Source organism: Varanus komodoensis, unplaced genomic scaffold (genome assembly GCF_004798865.1).
Source record: "Varanus komodoensis strain SLA01 unplaced genomic scaffold, ASM479886v1 scaffold5, whole genome shotgun sequence".
In the NCBI taxonomy this organism is placed as follows: domain Eukaryota; kingdom Metazoa; phylum Chordata; class Lepidosauria; order Squamata; family Varanidae; genus Varanus; species Varanus komodoensis.
The window spans coordinates 19,839,971-19,860,504 of NW_025336087.1; the positions used below are offsets into that span (position 1 = coordinate 19,839,971).

The 20,534-nt window shown below is 40.9% G+C and overlaps 2 protein-coding genes across 6 annotated transcripts in view; one reads left to right on the forward strand and one right to left on the reverse strand.

The window, feature by feature from the left end:
* The window catches only part of POLR3G (RNA polymerase III subunit G), a 36,032-nt gene that overhangs the window by 703 nt on the left and 14,795 nt on the right, over window positions 1-20,534 (forward strand). For 2 of the 5 annotated variants that reach the window (XM_044445824.1, XM_044445828.1), the window contains exons 1-2: window positions 15,247-16,037; window positions 17,683-17,811. In XM_044445824.1, coding sequence (XP_044301759.1) covers window positions 17,692-17,811 — 120 coding nt within the window. In that variant the 5' untranslated portion in view covers window positions 15,247-16,037; window positions 17,683-17,691. Of the gene's footprint in view, window positions 1-15,246; window positions 16,038-17,682; window positions 17,812-20,534 lie in introns of those variants that run through there. The other 3 variants (XM_044445825.1, XM_044445827.1, XM_044445826.1) reach the window with 3 other exon arrangements.
* Window positions 1,457-15,395, reverse strand: MBLAC2 (metallo-beta-lactamase domain containing 2). The gene is made up of 2 exons (XM_044445821.1): window positions 14,790-15,395; window positions 1,457-4,845 (listed from the first exon to the last, which is right to left on the reverse strand). Exons 1-2 carry the CDS (start codon window positions 15,280-15,282, stop codon window positions 4,460-4,462), a joined length of 879 nt encoding a protein of 292 aa, XP_044301756.1. The 5' UTR covers window positions 15,283-15,395; the 3' UTR covers window positions 1,457-4,459.

The window sequence follows — 20,534 nt, forward strand, 5'->3', positions numbered from 1 at the left end:
AAAAAGATAATATCTCTATGCTTTGCCTGCATTTTTGTCGGGGGTTCATATTAGTAGTCACCTATACATATGCTTAGGATTGCAACCTCCATTATCTTTTCTGCTTCTGCCCAAATATACCCATAACCCCTAAATTTGACCTGAGGTAACTTTAAAACAATAATCACAAATATTCAGCTTATCATATTTGTATGTCTGAAACTAAACCAGCAGATGGCGTCCCTTTAAACGTTTACCGTATGAATAAAATTAATGTTATTTACTCTTTTTATACTTGTATTTTTCTCCTAGAAAAAAGTTGTCTCTGGACAACCAAAGATGTATTGAAGACAAGCAAGTCAGCATTTTCATTCATCAGAAGTACTATTTTGTAAGCCACCAAAACATTTAAGAGAAATCGAATTCTGTGAGTTCTTGAACTCTGAAAACATCATTCCTTGCATGTGTGCGTGCATGTAGTTGTACTGGGTAGTATCCAATGCTATCTCCATGCTAGTTGTAAGGATGCTAAGCTAGTGTAAACTACTGTTTAATATAATTAGCAAACATCTTTAACTGTACAATCTAGCATTCTAAAAGCCTTCTGTAATTCAAGCTAGGCACAACTTCTTTTGCACTGTGACATTACATACTGGGGCATCCTCTGTGTTTAAACAAATGTCTCCACATACACTCCCTAAACAAACCAAAACCAAAACCAACTGAACAAATGAGCTGAGGATAAGTAGGAAGAATCTAGAGGCAAAAGATAAGTGTATGTGTGAGAACATGAGCTCTGGGAAGCCCTGTCTCAGCCATCTCCTCATGGGAAAAAAGCACTTAGGCAAGGAATCATATCAGATAGGGGATGGTTATACCAACCTATTTTCAACCTTCAGGAATAATAAATGCTTTCAGCACACAAGAAAACCCTTTCAAAATACCATTAGTGTCTTTCACACTTCATAACTGATCTAGTCAAGATGAGGACAAAGAATAATTAATGATCAATTAGTCAATACATTTATAATAAACATGGTAAAAGCATTCTTTGGAACACACAATAAGATGTGAATTTAAATAGTCTTGCACACCCAGATGATCCCAAGTAATAATAGTTTATGCTTTCATTTTCATGAAGACTGCAGAAACTGTTCTCTTTCAGCTTTAAAAAAAACACAACACTATACATAATCACTACACAAAACTATCACAGCTGAAAATATGGATTAGATTTACATCAACATTTTGCAACATGGTACCCTCCAGATAGTTTGAGCAAAAATTCCCTTTAGCCCCAGCCAACTTGGTAAATGGACAGGAACCATGAGAATTGTAGTCTAAGAAAAAAAAACATGAGTACCAGGTTGTGGAAGTCAGTTTTACACTTTAAGAGTTTCTCAAGAGGAAACAAATATGTACTCTTTCCTATTTTAATAGGGTTGAAGATAAAAAGGAAATTATCACTAGAGAGCTGTTTTGTGTTACAATTCTTTTATTATCAATATTTATGATAAAATAATATACCATTTTCCTTGAAACAGTGGCATATGCTATTAGTAAAGTTTTATCAGTAGTGCAGTGTTACAACATTTTAAAAATTCCTTTAAAACTTGATCTTACAGCATAATTTTGACCCAGTTAAGTAAAAACAGTTGAACTGGTAATATACCCTTAACTCCAAGTGCTTTGTCTGAATTAGGTTATAATCTGGTTTTACACTATTAAAAGCAGACAAAAATCAAATCTGTAGGGTTGTCTGGATCTTCAGTAGTAAATGCCACACACTCCATAATATTTGAAGTGAAAATATATGATACATCTCAATGATTAAGGTCAAGAACTTTAATAACTTCAGAAATGCTTATGGTTTTAGAATATAAAAATAATTAAGACAATAAAATTAGATTATATAATAACAGTCACACTCTAGGATTGTACTTAACCAACACTAATTCAGCATTGCAGTGTGTCAAAGCTACAACTTGGACTGGCTGCATTCCTCAAAACACTAAAAAGGAATGTGGTTTCACTGAACAGAGAAGGATTTGCTTCTCAGCAAACGTAATTAAGTATCAGGATGTGAATTTCCTTCTCATCCAATTACATTTTCCAAGAACTACATATAGTAACTGATCTCAAGTAATGTAGTGTTTTGAGAAGTAATTTAGACAAAGCAGACATTCAGTCTAAAAATCAGGAGGTGACCTCTAGTAGCTGTTTGCTAGAGAAGCTGAAAGTAATATTTCAAATGCACAAACTCTGTCCTTTTATTTAAAACTAATCTTTGGCAACCCAAGTAGTCTTTAGCAGATTTTTTTTATCACAATAAGCAATCCACCAACTGTCAACAATCTAAGGCATTGGAGAAAAGAACTTTCATGGCATGGTGGAGAGGGGGGGAAAATAGGCAGTTCCATTTACTTGGGAAAATCCAGCTTTAGTGCCACAGCAGTGTTCCAGAACAAAATCACTTCATAGTTGTTCAATTCAAAAGGTCCACATTTCTGCAAAATCAACAAACAAGGCACTAGGAGTTTACAAAGGCCAGCCCCAAATGGGTTGCAAATCTTGGTTAAATAGGAGCAAGATTAGCCGTAGATGTGCTTTTAAAATGCTGTGGACACAAACATGGTCAACACAGGCCTCATTTGGGAAGGGAGGGATAGGATAAGAAGTGCAAAATCTGGCAACTCTCTTGGTCACAATTAAGGGCACAACCTTATGCATGTCTAAACAGAAAAAAAGTCCTACAACTCCCAGCATCCTTCAGCCAGCTAGGAGTTTTGGGTATTTTTTCTGTCTAAATATGCACAGAATTGTGCCTTAATAAGGTTATCACTGCACCACCTCTCAACTTGAAACAAGTTACAATTTACAAATTTTTATTCTAATTTTGATACTGCTGTTCCTAACACTTTAAGCTTACACTGTTGGGGGTGCATGTTGTCTTGGTATTTAAAGCTACTTATGGTTTTTGCTATTACAACCAATACTTCCAAAGCTAACTGCCAAACTAAAGCAACCTGCAACCTTAGATATTCATCCATGAATTTGGTGCGAACTCCACACAACATTATAGCCAAACAGAATTGCTAAATGCTATGCTGAATGGTCATTCACTGTCGGCTCTGATCTTTCTTTTTGTTCTGCTCCAGTCTACAACAGGAAATAGGCACTGTTAACATTTAAAGAAGTGACTACATCCATCTATCCACCCTTGAGACCTCTCAGGGCTAAAGTGCTGCATACAGTGGAGCTCAGACTCCATATATGCAGTGCTCTTTGATGTGGGGAAATACTGTGCAATTAAGTTCCGGAAGGATGAAAAACGTGTCTGATCATCGTAATCCTGAAACCATTCTGTTTTTGCAAGGGCCATTGTTAACATCCTTCCCACTGAGTTCCAAAGGATTAAGTTAGTTTCAGCTCCACAGCTACGGGATCCAAAATCCAGTTTCACACAAGGAAGTAGAAATGTTCCAGAGGGTTACATAGAATTTTTATATTGAAAAAGGCAAGGTTTCCATTCAGTTCCTTGAAAATGCATATCATGCAAAATGGAGATAAGAAAAGAGAAACAAAAGAGGAAGATGTCATTTGGAGTTGCTAAATTTTTATCTTAAGTCCAGCCCACACCTGTAATGTGCAATGGATGGCCAGGACTCAAAGAGGTGTTGCTTTTGTCAACCAACTACCACAAAATATCCTTTTGCAGTCTCCTGGGACCCACCAAATTCACAACTGTCCATCAAACGATTTGCCACTCACTAGAACTGAGGTGTTCCTCCAGCTGTTGCACTGAAGAAACCCAGATCCTTTAATCATCCTTGACTCAGTTTTTAAGTTACACACTCATACTTACACCATTAGTCACATTTAAAGAGCAAGCAATATACTTCAAATATTCACAAAAATGCCATTTGTTTGAGAAACAATAGCCAAATGCAACACACTACAAGAACATCAAGTATGACATAGTGCTTTATATCAACATTTGGTAATAAATGCAGTGTACATTCACCCCATACAATAAAAAATAAATTATTGGATATTATTAACTTAGTGCACCCAATGAGACAGTGGAATGTTTTAACTTTTCCCTCTCCACAAGTACTGCTCATAATAAATTTTGGCAATTTAAAATACACTTTCAACACAACTTCCTAACTCAAGATTGACACAAGTGCAAACCTTTTCATTTTAGCATATGTTATGTTTCAAAATGCTTGAAATACAAAACAATTTCTTTAGAACATCTCAACAGCATTCAACTTATGTGCAAACCTGCCTTGAAAAATAGAAGGAATGATAGGTAGCTATGGCACAGCTACTAGCTTATACAGATACTTTTAAAAAATAGAAATGAAGTAGATAAAAATAAGAATCTTTATGGCTTATCCGCCAGCTTTTCCTTTAAAGAAACTTATGCACACCATTGGGCTTTAAAATGGCACATTATTAGACATGCTATACTGTACTATGAAGTTGTTCTAGAATTCGTTGCGCGAAGTGCTAAACTTGCAATCGATCTCATAGCACAGGTGGAAACTTTGTGACAAACTCCAGCATTAGAGATGTAGTTAGAAGCCAAACGATAGAGCCGTTCGGCTCCAAATGTGTTGAAATGCCCTGGAAGGACTTTCTCCACAAGGCCCCTATTCACTAACTCTATGAGTCGCTGGCAGGTTTCAACGTAGTCATTTATCCGGCTGTAGGGAAGCCAGTCAATCATTGAGCCGTCATATACAACATCCCCACTGAACAGTATCTTCCTTTCTCTGTCATGCAAACAAATGCTTCCTCTTGAATGGCCAGGCATATGCATGACAGTGAGCTGTCTGTCACCAAGGCTGATCACATCCCCTACAAACAGAAGACAAAAAATGGGGAGGGGGTTGAATATTTGAAGTGATCTCCAGAAGAAGTGAAATGCCATTATTACAAAGATGTTACAGAGCTCAGCATTAGAAGTGTAACTGGAAGCCCACCATTCACAGACATTGCTGCTTCTACTGGTCCAGGACAGTCACAAGATGCACTTCTCAAACAATTTTCACACACTAATACCCAACATGGATTGGAACATAAATATTAAATTGGTTCAGCACTGAGTGGGGAATGCATGGAGAGGACCTATTAATTCAGGAACATTGAATTTCTTTCAGCCAATTCCATTTCAGAGAGGATCTTTGGACCCAGTCATGGGTGGAGTCAAGGGCAGAAAGGGTGGGGCCAAACTACCCCCAGTACTACCACATTGTAACCTGAAAGTCCCTTTAATAAATTACGGACAGTGTGTTTCAAGCTTTTGTAATGAGGAAAAGACTGTACACATGATGCGAAAGCACCAAATGATCAGAGACTGGGAAAGAGGGATGCAGCCACAAGAAAGAGTTTGAGACCATCTGAAGAACTTCCTTCTGAAGAGGCAGCAAACTTTATTAAGGCTGCAACTGTTAACAATATATAGGAAAACAAAGGCTGCTTATATAAAAAGCAGCCAGGAGAAAAGAGACCACTCTTTCCAAGAACAACATCATTATCAAGGAGATGGCATATTCCTATTCATTGACCAGAGAAGGAGCAGCTGGAGAAAGCTTGCTTTGCCTCCCTGTTCCAGAAAGACCACTCTGCTCCTGGGACTCCTGAGCTAAAGGGGGAGACACTGACCCAAAAGGAGGCCTCCATCACCAGCCAGGAGACCAAGGAAAGGTTGTACTCCTTGCTTCCCAGGAAGAACATAATGGTCTGACCCAATCCATAGTCTAGTTACATAGCAGCTACTCCAGTACTTTCTTTCCAACCCATCCCCTTTTCCTTTTGTATCATGCCTACTGGATTATGGGAGTCGTACCTTTTGTTGAACAGCAGAGGCAAGTAGGCACTTTATTTATTGTTAATAGTAACACTAAAAATAGGTGCAGTAAAAATAAAATCATCAGTGCAAGAAAGTGTAAAGTTAGGCACACTGGGATAACAAGAACAAATCTAGTCTTCAAGTATATGGTGATGGGGCCTGAATTAGCTGCAGTCATGCACAAAAGTGATGTTGGGGTCATGGAACAAGTGTCACCGAAAATACTGGCACAATACTGCAGCAGTGTGAAGGCAAATTCAGTGCCTAGAATGAGAATTCAAACTAATATACCAAATAGTGCTATCTCATTACAGGATCAAATACTGCATGTCAATACTGCTGCTGTAAATTCAGGAAGGATATTTACAGCATAGCTGGAGATGGTAAAAAAAGGTTAAACTAAGTTGGACAACATACATTAATTTTAAAAGGTTTCATTATGACAGGAAAGTGATCATGTCCACTAGCATAGATGATTTTAAAATAGATTGGCCAAATAGGGTGGGTCTGCCTTCCCTATAGATTTCTCTGTGGAGTAATCTGTTGTAGGCAACAAGTAGTGAACAACTAGCTTCATTGTTTTCTGTTCTGTGGTGCAACAAGGAGTTTACAGGTGCAGGGTTGATTCTGGTACTCTGCTTTGTGTTTCATTGCTGTATCCACCTGCTCCTATTCCCCTTTTCCTTTCTGTATCCCTCTCCCTTCTTCTTAATACTTTAATATACTCTATGTACTTTGATTCATTCTTTGGGTGAGTCATGGTGCCTTAGCTGCAGGGCTGGAATTGATTTTTGGAACAGCATCCTTGAATTACAGGAAAGCAGAGAAGGGGTGTTCTCTGGCTTAATGTTACATGTCTGCTTCCAGGCCCAATTCAAGTTGCTGGTTTTAACCTATAAGGTCTTACAAGGCTTGGGACTGAAATACCTGTCAGAGTGCCTCTCCCAACTACGCAGACACTGTGCTCAACCTCTGAGGTGTCCCTCCAAGTGCCCAAACCAAGGAAGGCTTGGAGGGCTGCAACAAGGCAACAGAGAGGACTTTCTGATGGTCCTCCATCTTTGGAACAACCTCACTATTGCAACCTGCCTGGTGCCAAACCTGCCATCTTTTCGATGCCAGGTTATGGCAGCCCTTTATGTTGAGGTCTTGAAAGGTCTACTTGGTTACCCAGGAGCCTGGGTGAGTTATCTTTTCCTTTGCATGGTCATTTTTGCTGTATTTTTAAGCTATTTAAAATTCATTTTAATGTTGCTTTGTTTTTATGTTTGTATTGTATTGCATTGTTTTGTTTTGTTTCATGCACTGTTGTAAACTGCCCAGAGATCTTTGGCTATGGGGAGGTATAGAAATGAAATAAATAAAATCAATGACTAATACAGTGTTTCCAAAAATTCAAGAGATTCCTCAGCAATTGAAACATGAAATGGTAGGGAGCGTACTACATGATGCCTTAGTGCTTCTGCACATGCATTTGTACAGCTATGTTGTTGTTGTTATTGTTGGTGCTGTTAGTTGTGAAGTCGTGTCTGACCCATCGCGACCCCATGGACAACATTCCTCCAGGCCTGCCTGTCCTCCACCATCCCCTGGAGTCCACTTAAGCTCACGCCGACTGCTTCAGTGACTCCATCTAGCCACCTCACCCTCTGCCGTCCCCTTCTTCTTTTGCCATCTATTGTTCCCAGCATTAGGCTCTTCTCCAGGGAGTTCTTCCTTCTCATTAGGTGGCCAAAGTATTTGAGTTTCATCTTCATTATCTGGCCTTCTAAAGAGCAGTCAGGGTTGATCTCCTCTAGGACTGACCAGTTTGATCGCCTTGCAGTCCAAGGGACTAACAGGAGTCTTCTCTAGCACCACAATTCAAAGGCCTCGATTCTTCAGCGCTCAGCCTTCCTTATGGTCCAGCTTTCACAGCCATACATTACAACTGGGAAAACCATAGCCTTGACTATACACACTTTTGTTGGCAGGGTAATGTTTCTGCTTTTTAGTATGCTGTCTAGATTTGCCATAGCTTTCCTCCCCAGGAGCAAGTGTCTCTTAATTTCTTGGCTGCAGTCCCTGTCTGCGGTGATCTTGGAACCCAGGAAAATAAAATCTGTCCCTACCTCCATTTCTTCCCCATCTATTTGCCAGAAAGTGAGAGGACCGGATGCCATGATCTTAGTTTTCTTAATGTTGAGTTTCAAGCCAACTTTTGCACTCTCCTCCTTCACCCACATCAAGAGGCTCTTTAGTTCCTCTTCACTTTCTGCCATTAGAGTGGTATCATCTAAATATCTGAGGTTGTTGATATTTCTCCCGGCAATCTTAATTCCAACTGGTGATTCATCTAGCCCCACCTTTCTCATGATGTGCTCTGCATATAAGTTAAATAGGCAGGGCGACAGTATACAGTCTTGCCGAACTCCTTTCCCAATTTTGAATCAATCAGTGGTTCCGTGTCCAGTTCTCACTGTTGCTTCTTGACCCGCATATAGGTTTCTCAAGAGACAAGTAAGATGGTCTGGTACTCCCATCTCTTTAAGAACTTGCCACAATTTGTTGTGATCCACACAATCAAAGGCTTTAGCATAGTCAATAAAGCAGAAGTAGATGTTTTTCTGGAACTCCATGATCCAGCGTATGTTGGCAATTTGATCTCTAGTTTCTCTGCCTCTTCGAAATCCTGCCTGTACTTCTCGTAGTTCTCGGTCCACATACTGCTGGAACCTAGCTTGTAGGATTTTGAGCATAACTTTGCTAGCATGTGAAATGTACTGGAGATAAAATAGATTCATTCCCCACTAAAATCTCTCAGCCACAAATCTCTTCCAGCGATGAGCTCTAAAAGAATAGGAACACCAGAAATGTTGGCTAACAAAATGCTAACAAGGCATCCCCCAAAAGTCAAAAATTAGAAAAAGTAATGTTCAAGGAACAGAGAGCACATTGGCCGAGGGGCTGGGGCTCGTTTCTGTCTAAATGAGCATAATGCTGCACCCTTATGAACTTAAAGGCCTATGCCACATTTTTAAAAGCTATCCCATCAATTTAGAGCCTAACAAATGGGCTTTTCCTTTCACATCAGGGTGGGCAATCTGCAACGTACAGCATAATTTCCAAGGGCTTCTGCAAACAATCTGTTCAAATCCCCAGCAAGAGCAATCTGTCTCTCTCCAAGCATTCTACTGTGTAGAAAAACGAAATCACAAAAAGTTGGAAGCCTTCATTTTTGGCTGAGCCATTCACTGCTGGCAGACAAGCACCATCATAGTCATCCCAAGGGAACACAGACCTCAGTAGGAAAAAAAATATCTACCTCCTCTCTGTGGTACACTATAATGGAGCTTTGGCGGGTTAGGATCATGAGGTGGGTGGAAATGGAACCTGGGAGAACTTGGTTTGGGTGGGGAAAACTGGTAGGATTGACAGCTTTGTGTAAGATTGAAACTCTCACGAGTCCTGAGATACTTTTTCCTTAAAATGAAAAGCCAGTTCATAACTAGGCAGAGTTAGACAATCCTATTGCTTCTTCCGTACAATGATCACAGCTCTAACTCAAAAGGAGACAAGGGTCGGAAGTACTCCATTTTTCTTCTTAAGGCAAGGAGGAAGCAAAGTCCTATCTGTATGAACCTTCCCGGTACACACAATCATATGAGGGCCTCACATATCATAAGAGAATTGGAAAATGGCAACAAAGGAGAATGCCTTTTCAGAGATGCCCCCCTCCATTAAAAATGCATTTTCAGCGAGGTCTGCCTCCCACCACCAAGCTTTGTACTAGGCTAATATTTTCTTCTACTCGCAGGCATTTGACAGCATATGATAAGGTGTACCAGTCCAAGGATGCTTATTTCTGATTATTTTAATTATTTCATTTATAAAAGGCTTTTATATTTATAGTTTATTGTTAAGATTTTAATCTTTTAAAACCACCTGGAGTTCTTTTACATTTGAGTGGTTCATAAACATAGTTTCCCTTATCAATCACAGCTGCACCTTGTTTCGCTGGCTAGAACAGGGGTACACCACCTTTTAGATTGTGACGGCCAAATCCAGTGTCAGCCAGAGCGCTTGATATGAGCATGCATGGCAACCCATCCTTTTACACATGTCAGTGCGCAGGGATGACTGGGGTAGGAGTGACAGGAGTTGCCTTATATTTCCAAGGGCTAGTAACAGCTTGCTTTAAAAAAAAAAGGGTGGGAGTGAGCTAGGAATCTGCACTGGGTGGTATGTCCAAAATCCAGCTAACCAGCCAATACAGCACCCCTACTGTCTGCAAGTCATTAAATTAACCAATCACTTCAGTTACAGAGACATAACCACATCAAGTTCAAATTTCCTTAGTTGACAATGGAAGTCTGTGAAGGAAAAATAGTACAGAACAAAACCAGCTTGCATTATAACATGAAAATTAATGAAGCATACAGATCCATTTGTCTTGTAATTTAACTATTGTGTCATCAGTTATTTAGAATAAATCTAATACTATTTTCTCTAAAAGGTAACATCAATAATTCATTCTAATAAATTGAATATTTTAGAGGAAGTTATTGCATAGCATTTCAGATGTTTCTGAACAAATACATTCTATTGTTTTATAGCCTTCTCTTTTCACTGTATGAGTAATAGTAATTGATATGGGATGAGCTACAGGATGAGACATTGAAGAATATACAGCATAAAGCAGAATGACGTAGGATTTCTACAAATCCAATTCTATTTCAGATCCACTTAATTTTGCAAATCTATGCAATCAAGCAAAATGCTGACAGAAAATCTCACAATAACTAAGTATACAAATGGTTTGATTTTCAATAAATTCAAACTACTACTGGTTGCTTGGACTTAATTTGAGAACATTTCCAGTACCTATTTGGTCTTAATAATCTCAGAGGGCATCTTTTAAGAACCTTAAGGCTTGTCAGAAGATTGTGTCTAGTATCAAATTTTTCAAAAACTTTATTCTGTACTACACAAATTATGAACTTACTGCCTTTGTTTTATATCCCACAAGCAGAGAGTAACAGAATTGTAACATAGAAACACAATAAATTGTTCAGATGTAATGGTGATATCTGGCCAGCAATCACATATTAATTTTAAGCCTGGTAGGATACATGAGGTACCCAAGCTGGTTCCTGTTTACATTAACTACTTTTGAGGGTTGCTTCCATTGTACCCAAAAAAGCACTTTGGGTTGTTTGTCAGTTAAACTGGGAGTTGTTTAATCCTCATTAAGTCCAACATATCCCTGTTCGAATATCATGGAAACAACCCTCAAAGGTGGCATTACAGGACTGTCAATGCAACAGGAAAAAGCTTGGACACAGTTCATATCCCTGTAGTTTGTGGGGTATTTAATTAGATGTATGTCCTGTCTTCTTTCTTTTTTAAAGAATTCAAAGGGGCTTACATATTTCGCCCTCCTGCTCTCAATCTTATCCCAACAACAACAATCCTGTGAGGTAGGTTGGGGTGAGATTCTGTGACTGGCTGTGACTAGAATCCAGGCCACCTGAGCTGCAGCCCAGCACTCTTCACCATTACACCATACTGGTTCTAAAAGTTTAACCAATGAACTACCTCCAATTGCTGCTATTATGTCCAGACAGGGTCAATGGATGGAAAAGACGCAAGAACATGAAAATATTGATGCAAATGGCATATGTACAATTACATTCTCACTGATATATTCATGCTCTTGTAGTTTTCCCAGTCACTGTACTTTCTTTCCATTTTAAATTCTTCAGTAATTTATTTTATTATTTAAATGTGTATGTCTCTCAATTTTCTTGTGTTTTTATAATATCAGTTTAGCCTGTGATTAACAGCCTTAATGTAGCTGAACCCTTCACACAGGCAAATAGAAATACCTATTAAGAAACCTTAATCAGATTTATCATGCCAAATTCTCAACACAAATCATTTTAAAGAGGAAACCAAAGTTTGAAAATCAGCTTTTCGTACAATTTCTAGACAGAGTCCTACATGCAAAGGTTGACAAGTAAGTCAATTGCATTCAAGCATGTTAAAGCAGTTTTGTATGTACATTTCAGGAGTTAGGAAGTTAGAAATAAGCTTCCTTGCTGTACACTTCTAGCTTGCTCCTCACCTCCTCCCCTTGAATTTGGAATTAGTTTTGTTTAAACCAGCATTCACTTTTGCACTAGAAATGCTGAACAATATACTCTGGTATATTATTAGTAACCTAATCAGGATATTAAGCCAGGATCTGTTCTGATCTTGGCTAGATATCTGTTGAGCTATCCAACATTAAACCAGAGTTCCCATTCAAATGCAAGAAATAACTTTAGTTTAAAATGAACAAGGACCACAGGGCTAAAGCTAGTGTGTATTAGGAAGAGAAAGTACTGGCAGGAGGCTGGACCTGATGGCCTTCTTGTCTATCCGATGGCCTTCCAACTCTACTGTTCTATGATTTTATGAGGAGTGGGTGGGTAGTCCTGATGCTTGTTCACAGCCATGGGTTAGGAATACATTTAAAATGTATGTCCAAAATGGGAAACTGCATTTTAACTCTTGTTAAGCTGTTGTCTGGGTTGTTTTTAAAAAGATAACTCACAAATAAGCCCCATTAATTTCAACGACACTTCCTTCAAAGTAAATCAATTTGTCTAAGGTAATGAACTTGTGCTCTCAGGATGTAAAATGACCACAGGTAACTAACTTGGGAAAAGCTTATTAAGAACCCCACAGGAATGATGTGCTCCTTCTGGAAATATGAATACATGGGATTCTGATGCCATACCTCACATTGATATCTTAATGAAATGCTCTTGTTGGACCACTGCTCTGTCCTTTCTGTAAGCAATGAGGCAAAGTGCCACCTGATGCCATTCCCGGCAAGCTTACCACTTCTGGGAATGCCACCGCCCCAATGATGAACAAATACTCAGATTCCAATTTCAGCACACTGGATCTGAAAAGATTATTATTTTTCTTCACAGAAATTGCAAGTAATGGCTTGCTCTGAACTACGCTCAAACATCATCTGCCTGGCACTTAATAGTTAATCAGGATGAATGGTCACCAAATCTATCGACTTAAATTCCCTGAACAGACACTGTTGCTCAGGCCTTACGCCAGCACTCAGCTGCACACATGAAAGCAATAGGAAACACACTTTCCAGAGAATAGGCTCTACTGGACACAGAAGACCTTACTACATCTTGAATAAGCATGCATAGGATGGTACTATTAGATTGTTAACCGAGAATGTTACTTTTGGGTGGTATTTAAAGAATATGCTTTGTATGACTTTTCTTTCCTAGTCACTGAAGTCTTTTTTAAATAATAGCTCTGTAGAAAGGGCTGAGACATGCCAACTGATAATAAATGCTCCATGAAGATAAATAAGGGATGTTTGCTCTCGAACAACAGCGATTCAAAATTTAGTATGTAAAAATGAATAAAATAAGCCATGCCGCACAAATCCTGCAATGCTGTCCCCAGTGTACATGGCTACTATTATGTGCAATGTTTGATGGCTAGGCTTGTAATTGTTACTGAGGATTTGTTTTTCAAAACTCATTATGTACACTAATAACCTCTCAGCAAAACTGAGACCTGAGGTATTTGCAGGGGCAGGGAGAATTGTTTTACTATTTATTAAATGAATGAAATCTCTTAGCTACATGTTGTATACGCATGTACCAGTTTAAGACTTCACTTCTTAGCATCCATTCTTCTGATGTCCCCACCCATACTCATTCATCCACAGACATTCACACTGCATGTCCATGTAGGCATGCCCGTTAAGAAAGAGGCAGTCCACCTGGGTGCAGCATGCCTGCATCTAGCAAGATTCTCTCTTCTAACCCCTGCATACATATGCTTTATCTCTGAAGGATAATACGCCACACACACAAAATACAAAAAGTGCGAGTGCAAGGTCCTTGATGGAAGGTGCATCTTATTTTTGCTTTTCTTTTGAAGATAGGCACACAATTTATGGAGCTCTGTTGCCATGCTCATTTCTATATCGTGTTTTTTTTTTTTTTTATGTAAGATGTCCTTTATACATTTCCCTTTCCTGCTACCTCCATGGAGTCTCTAAGCCTATCAACAATGCTATTCACTTTCACAGCATGCAGAATGTCAGATCCTGGGGAATTGCCTCTGCATGCTCATGAGTTGCTGAGGCCATCCAAGGAATATCACACCACTCTCTCCCTATCAGACAGGATCATAAGGACACTTAAAATTCCCATCGCTTTACATATTCCCTTGAAAAGTAGAGCAATACGCCCTCCCCAGCAAACCCACAATAGACAGTAATGGGTTATGCATTTCATAGCCTAGAAATACCGGGGCCCAAGTGTGTATCCACCACCAGCAAATATTTACACAGCAGCTGTATTAATACTGGTAATATTATGTATGAAACATTCTATTAGATTAAACATGCTATTAAGTATACTAATAAGTCAAAATATGAAATACTGGTGTATGGTAAGTTAATATATTATGTAAACATTCGTCAAACGCAGAAATCACGTTCGCTGCAGTAACAGCAAGCTCTAGCAGCCCACCCTTCGCAGGTCATTATAAACAGGAGGTGCCCTGTAGGGGGTGCACTTCAGATGTGTTAGCCACGCCTGCTGTTGGGAGATGGTGGGAGCTGTAATCCAACACATCTGTAGGGCGCCAGGCTGAGGAAGACCTGCTTTGGGATGAAGCTGATTAGTAACATTTGCAAAACCGAACGTACTGCTGGAAAGTACGCCCGCAAACCCCTCCCTCAAACCCCAGTGCTGGCTTTAGAAAAACTTGCGCTGCGCATAGCCCGGGACACTCTTTAGCACTAAGTCACGCGACGTCGAGAATCTGCCATTCAAAGGTGGCTCAAGAAGCGAGCCGGCGGGGAGGGACTGGGCGGGCCCGTCTCGTCCAGCCGATCGCTCTAGGCCGGCTCAGCACCTCCCGCGTCGCTTACCCTCCTGCAAGATGTGTGTCGGCTGGACGGGCCGTACTCGGAACTGCCTGGCGGTCCAGCCAGGGCTGGGCTGGCGCACCACCTCGCTGTCAGAGAGCCAAGTGACGGCCTCGTAGTTGTCGCCGCGCCGCAGGGCTGCGGCCTCGGCGCTGTGCACGGCCACCTCCTCAAACTGGTGCAGCCCACCCGAGTGGTCGAAGTGGACATGGGTGGCCACGGCAAGCAAAGGCCGCCGCCCGCTGCCCGCCGGCTCCTTCTCGCCGCGCCGGTGGTCCTCGTCGCCGCCCAAGGCCGGTTCGGGGCTCAGAAGCCCAGCCAACTGAAGGTAGTCGGGCAGGCTGCGCAGCCCCAGCCCCGTGTCGATCACCACGTCCCGCTGCGAGCCGCGCACCAGCCAGATGTTGGCCCGGTTGCCCGACTCGTAGAACCTCTCCTGGATCCAATAGATGCCTCCGCCCAGGGACTTGTGAGCGAACCACTCCAGCGCCGACATCGCCGCTGCCGGCCAGAAGGATCCCGCTTGCAGCAATTGGACGTGACGGCAGCCTGCCCCTCTGCGCGCACACAGCGCGGACGCGCAGCTACAACAGACCTGGGTAGGACGAGTCACGAAGGCGAGGGGAGCTGGAGGAGGAGCCGGAGCCGGGAAACGAGGCGGGGACGGAGCCGCCGAAGCTAGATGCACTGAGCGTAGCGGGAGATCTCCGCCCCGTCCTTGCCCACTGCGGTAGCGCGTCACAGGGAACGAAAGGAGCGGGCTTGGCTTAAGTTGGGAATGCGGCTGCACGTGGAGAGTTCGAGCTTGGGCTGACCGGGGTGAGGTTGCAGCTGTGCAACAGAGGAAGCTGCAAAGGATCCTTGGCTGTTCGTGTTGCTGTTTTTTAAAGACGCGAATTTTATGCTTGCTGTGCGGCTGAATAGCTTTATTTCCCCATGCGCCTCTGGGAAGGACGGAAAGAGGGTGGTTTGCACGTGCGGATATTTCTTTTGGAGGGCGATTTGGGTGAAGACTGCAGTCGGAGTCCCGTATGCAACCTAACTGCCCTTGCTTTGGTTTGGTTTTGCACCCGAGCTGTGCCCAAGGAAGCAGCAATGTTTGCCTCTTTTGTTTTGTTTCTCGAAGTTTTCAGGGGGCGAGGAGCGGTCGCATCTTGACTCTTAAATGTGCACGCGAGCACGCGAAATGCCCGTGCAAGAGTTCCTTTCCCGTATAGCCGCCTGCTATGTGCAGATAGTAAATATTGCTGGGTGAGTCGCAGCTGCTCTGTAACCTGATGGGCTGTAAGATAAAACATGCATATTTTTTTGTTTTGTCTGGAAAGTGTAATTGTGTAAATTTAGTAATGTACAGTAGACAGAGAGGAGGCCTCAACCATGTGTGAAGAGAAGCGGGAGGGCCCTCGCTAGGCATAATTGGACAAGGTGGAAAGTGATATGCACAAAAATATATTGCTTTTCCTCTGTGCCCTATTGGAGAATATGAGGCCCTGTCAAACAAACAGAGTTTATAAATGAGTAACAGTGCGATCCTATAAGGGTATATTCATAAGAGTAGCTCAATTTCTGCTTCTGCAGATGGTTTTGGAGCTGCTCTTTCATCTTTTAAAAGGGGCGTGGTTTCAGCTTCTGCAGTGACACATCAAGGAGGTGCCATTTTGCATTTTCCAATCTTTTAGTTAGCATTAAAATGCTTTTCTCGCTATGTTGTCTTTAAAATACTAAGACACTTAGGAAGTAAAAGAAAAGCAAAAGAGCATTACAGTGCGATTTAAAAAAAAAGTTTAAAAACTTGGTCTCCATGGATTTTTATCTAGGGGTGTTGGAGAAATTCACAAAGGAATCAAATGAATCCAGATATTTATGAATCCAACTCATGATTTCAAAGCAAGTAACATTTTTCTGAGTCATGTAGTTCAATGGACTTTTGAACCATATTTTCACTTTCAGGGAAGATTTGCAGTAATTTGATTAGCACATTTGTGCTAGTGAGCCTATCAACATTAATGAGCATTTGTGCAAGTAGAGCAAATTCTGTTTTACGAAGTCCAGTTCTGTTAATGAGGGGATGATGGGTTGCAAGAGGAATGCAAGAAAGTAATACTTGAATTGTGCTGAAACATTAAGAAAGGGGATGAAGGTTTTGACTGACTGACTATGCATGTTTAGAAAGAAAATCCTACAGCTGGCTAGGACATGCTAGGAATTATAGAACTTTTTCTGTCTAACCTTATATAGGACTGCACCCTAGTTCAATTTTCCTGTTCAGTGTTGCCCAGTATTTGTGAGCAGAGGAGTCAGATAGTAAGTGTTGAAACATTGCCAACATAAAAGGGTCTGTTTTAACCATGTGCAGAACTGTAACCTTAAGGAAAGTAGATTAGAAGGCAAACAGTGATATTCAATTAATTATACAGGTCAGCAAATCCAGGTTTATTGTTCAGGTGTAAACATGTTCCTTGGTCAGAACTTCAGTAATACTTGTTTTTAAATCAGTCTGCTGAGGATAATTTCCTTAATCCCCAGTATGTAGCTTGGAGGAATGCTCTTTTGATGAAATCACTGGGACTTATTTCCTGTCCTGCATCAAAAATATGTGTGACAATAAGATATTGGCTCGCTTGAGATAATGTGTCATTGTGTGACATGTGATGGTTTGCATTAAAAAAGGAGTCCCAGATAGCGATAGAATAAATGGCTCGTAAAAATAAAAGCGAAAGAAACCAGCATGCACATTCTTGGTTCTATTTTTGTTTGGGTTTTTAGTGCATAGGGCTGGCTTGATAACTAGTGGGAAGTGTGCATGTATGTTATTTAAAGCAACTTGTTGTGGTATCTTACCTGTTAAGGTGCTTTTAGAAACAACCTTTCAGTTAATGAAAGTTGTTCTTTTCAGTAATTCAAAATGGCCCGCTCAGGCCGAGGAAGGGGGCGTGCTTCCTTGACCTTCAACATTGAAGTGATTGGCTTTGGTAGAGGTGAAGCACTCCCTGAAGCAGTATTCCAGCCGCCTCCACTATATCCTGTAAGTATATGGCCAGAATCCCAAACCACACTGTGCCATTGGAGTGGTGTATTGCACATGCATGCCACAATTTATCATTTTCAGCTGCTTAACAGGCCTTGTGGTTTAATATGTGTAAGCTATTGTAGCTTTTTAAATGGGGTTTAAATTTGGCTTTTAAATTCTCTATTGTAATTTTTTGGGCTGTTGTAAACCACCTAAAGAGGTTCAGCTATTGGGTAGTATGAAATAATAATAATCATAATGAGTTATTATTATTATTTAAACAGTGAGGAAGTGTCCAGAGTCTGTCCATGTTAAATTAGTACTGGAAAACAGTAGGCCACATCCATAGCCAGATGACTTGTGGATATAATGGGGAACTCAAAGGTACTCTGTGAAGCTAGTGCAGATTAGCACAAAAGTGAACAAATCCTAAGTGGAGTTAGTTGAGTATATTTCATGATGTTTCATCCTATGAAACAATCTTTAATTCAATCAAAACAGTGTAAAAGCTTTTTTTCAGGCATTCAAGTGCCTTTGCATTCATTAATCAGAATTTTGGAATTTGTGCAAAATAATTTCTTGGTGTGATTTGGGTAAAAACTAACTGCATATTTTTACTTGTGCCCTTCCATGAGTAAAAGAGATTTGCCCATCAACGTCCCTTAATGTTAAAAGCTGAAAAATCAAGGAAAAATCTGGAATACCTTGCACAGGGGTTGGGAAGAGGCTTTAGAACAGCCATCCTCAAGAAGGTATCCTCCAGAAGCATTGAACAACTACACTCATTGCATCCAGAGACAGCATAATGGGTGTTTTAGTCCAATGCCTGTGGAGGGTCCTGGTTGAGGAAGGCTGTCTTAGAACATGAAGGCTTCTTTATTTTGATTCTAGAAAGGCAGCAATAATTCTTTCTGTATTGTGTTCAGTACAAGGATGTGACACATCCACTAAATGCAGCATAGAGGGGATTGCTACACAATGCTTCTCACAACAGGACAGCCCACCAAGGATGCAGTGTGTTCCTATTATACAAGCTGGCTGAGAGATCAGGGCCCCTTGCCTGTTTCCTGATGTATATAAAGCTCCATGCAAAACAGAGACAGTCATTAGTCTATTCAAAATGTATTTTTCCCATTTTCCAATTTCCTGTTCAGTAGGCCTCTGCAGGACACACAGAATAGAGATTACTTTTTCAGGATAATCTCCCTTTCCCAAAGAATGCAAGGAGCATCTTTCCCACCCATCCACATTCACCACGATCACTAGCAATTGATAGCTTTATTTATTCAGATCATTTCTATCACCTTGGTCAGTCAGACTTCTTCCACTGTAGTTGACAAGAATCAGTGGATAGTCACTGCCCTCTTAAAGGCCACTAGACACAGGGATGGTTTGCACAATCAAACAGCCCACCATGCCTTATTTAAGCTATGATGATGGTATGGGTAGGCGGCCATATTCAAACTAAAGCACTGCAAATACCATGGTTTAAATAAGCCTTGGACTGGTGAACATGTGAAGCAATTGTGAGGGAGAAGAAAAAAGCCTAGTGCTGAAGATTGATTTAATTTGATGGTGACTTCCTATCAATGCAGTAATGCTGATGTGAACATCAGGCAAAATCATTATCAGAATGAACATGGGTGGTTCATTGTACTGTTGTCTAGACAGACAGAGATCATGTCTGAACATTAGAACATGAGTCCCTCTAGCTCATTCAGAGAAGAACAATTTCTGTCACTAGTAACAGCCTCTGAGGGCCTGCAGGAAAAAAAATTCACAGCCCTTTTATTTGAAACAATACAAACATGCTGGGATTTGTACCCGGGACATATATTTCTTCACTGAGGTATGGGTTGTGCCTGGTTTAACTGGTCTTTCAAATAACTTGAATGATTGGATCTTCTGTAATGAAAGACAAAGAAGATGAACATGCATGATCCATACATATCTGTTGCTGTTTCCTCTGTGGTTTTGACCAGCTTCACATTACTAGAATGGGACAAATTCCTGCTGAGTAGCCAAATTAGTCTGTAATATGTTGGTGGTCTCACACCTTCAGGAGTATCAGATTCATTATGACATGAGCTTTTACAAGCTGTTTCTCCTTTAGCATATTCAATGGAGGTCAGTGTTGGACACACAAATAAAACTCCTGCCAAACCAAAGCACTAACAGAGCAATTCTACAGTTTGGCATGGAGAGAACCAACATCAGTGCCTTAGAAGAATCCAGAATTCAACCAACATGAGCCTGGCAGAGTGACAGAGAAGAGCAGCATTTCTGCTATTTTGTTTTTTGTTTTCTCCTCCACCTGGTCAATCTATAAAAAGGAGTATATCTTCCATTATTTTTAAGGTGAGGAAATCGATTCACATCAGGTGCTGGACTGCTATAGATTGGCAGATGGTTGGGAGGAAGTGTCTGGAGACAACCATTGTGGATTTGGAAGGTCCTTTAGATCCATGTTGTCTCCCAGAATGCCCCATTTTCCCACTTCTGGCACTGGAACTGGCCCCAAAAGGTTCAATGGCAGCTGGGCTGGTGTATCCAAGTGCAGGGTCGCTTAGTCCTCAGGGGCTAGATTTGCTGGGATACCCACCCAGGAACCATAGGATTGCAGCCTTACAGCATAATTCTTTCTATGATAACTTGGAAGACTCACCATGTTCAGTAGGTCTTGCTTCCATGTTATAACCAATATTTTAAAGTTAATTAATCTTAATGGTACTTTTATT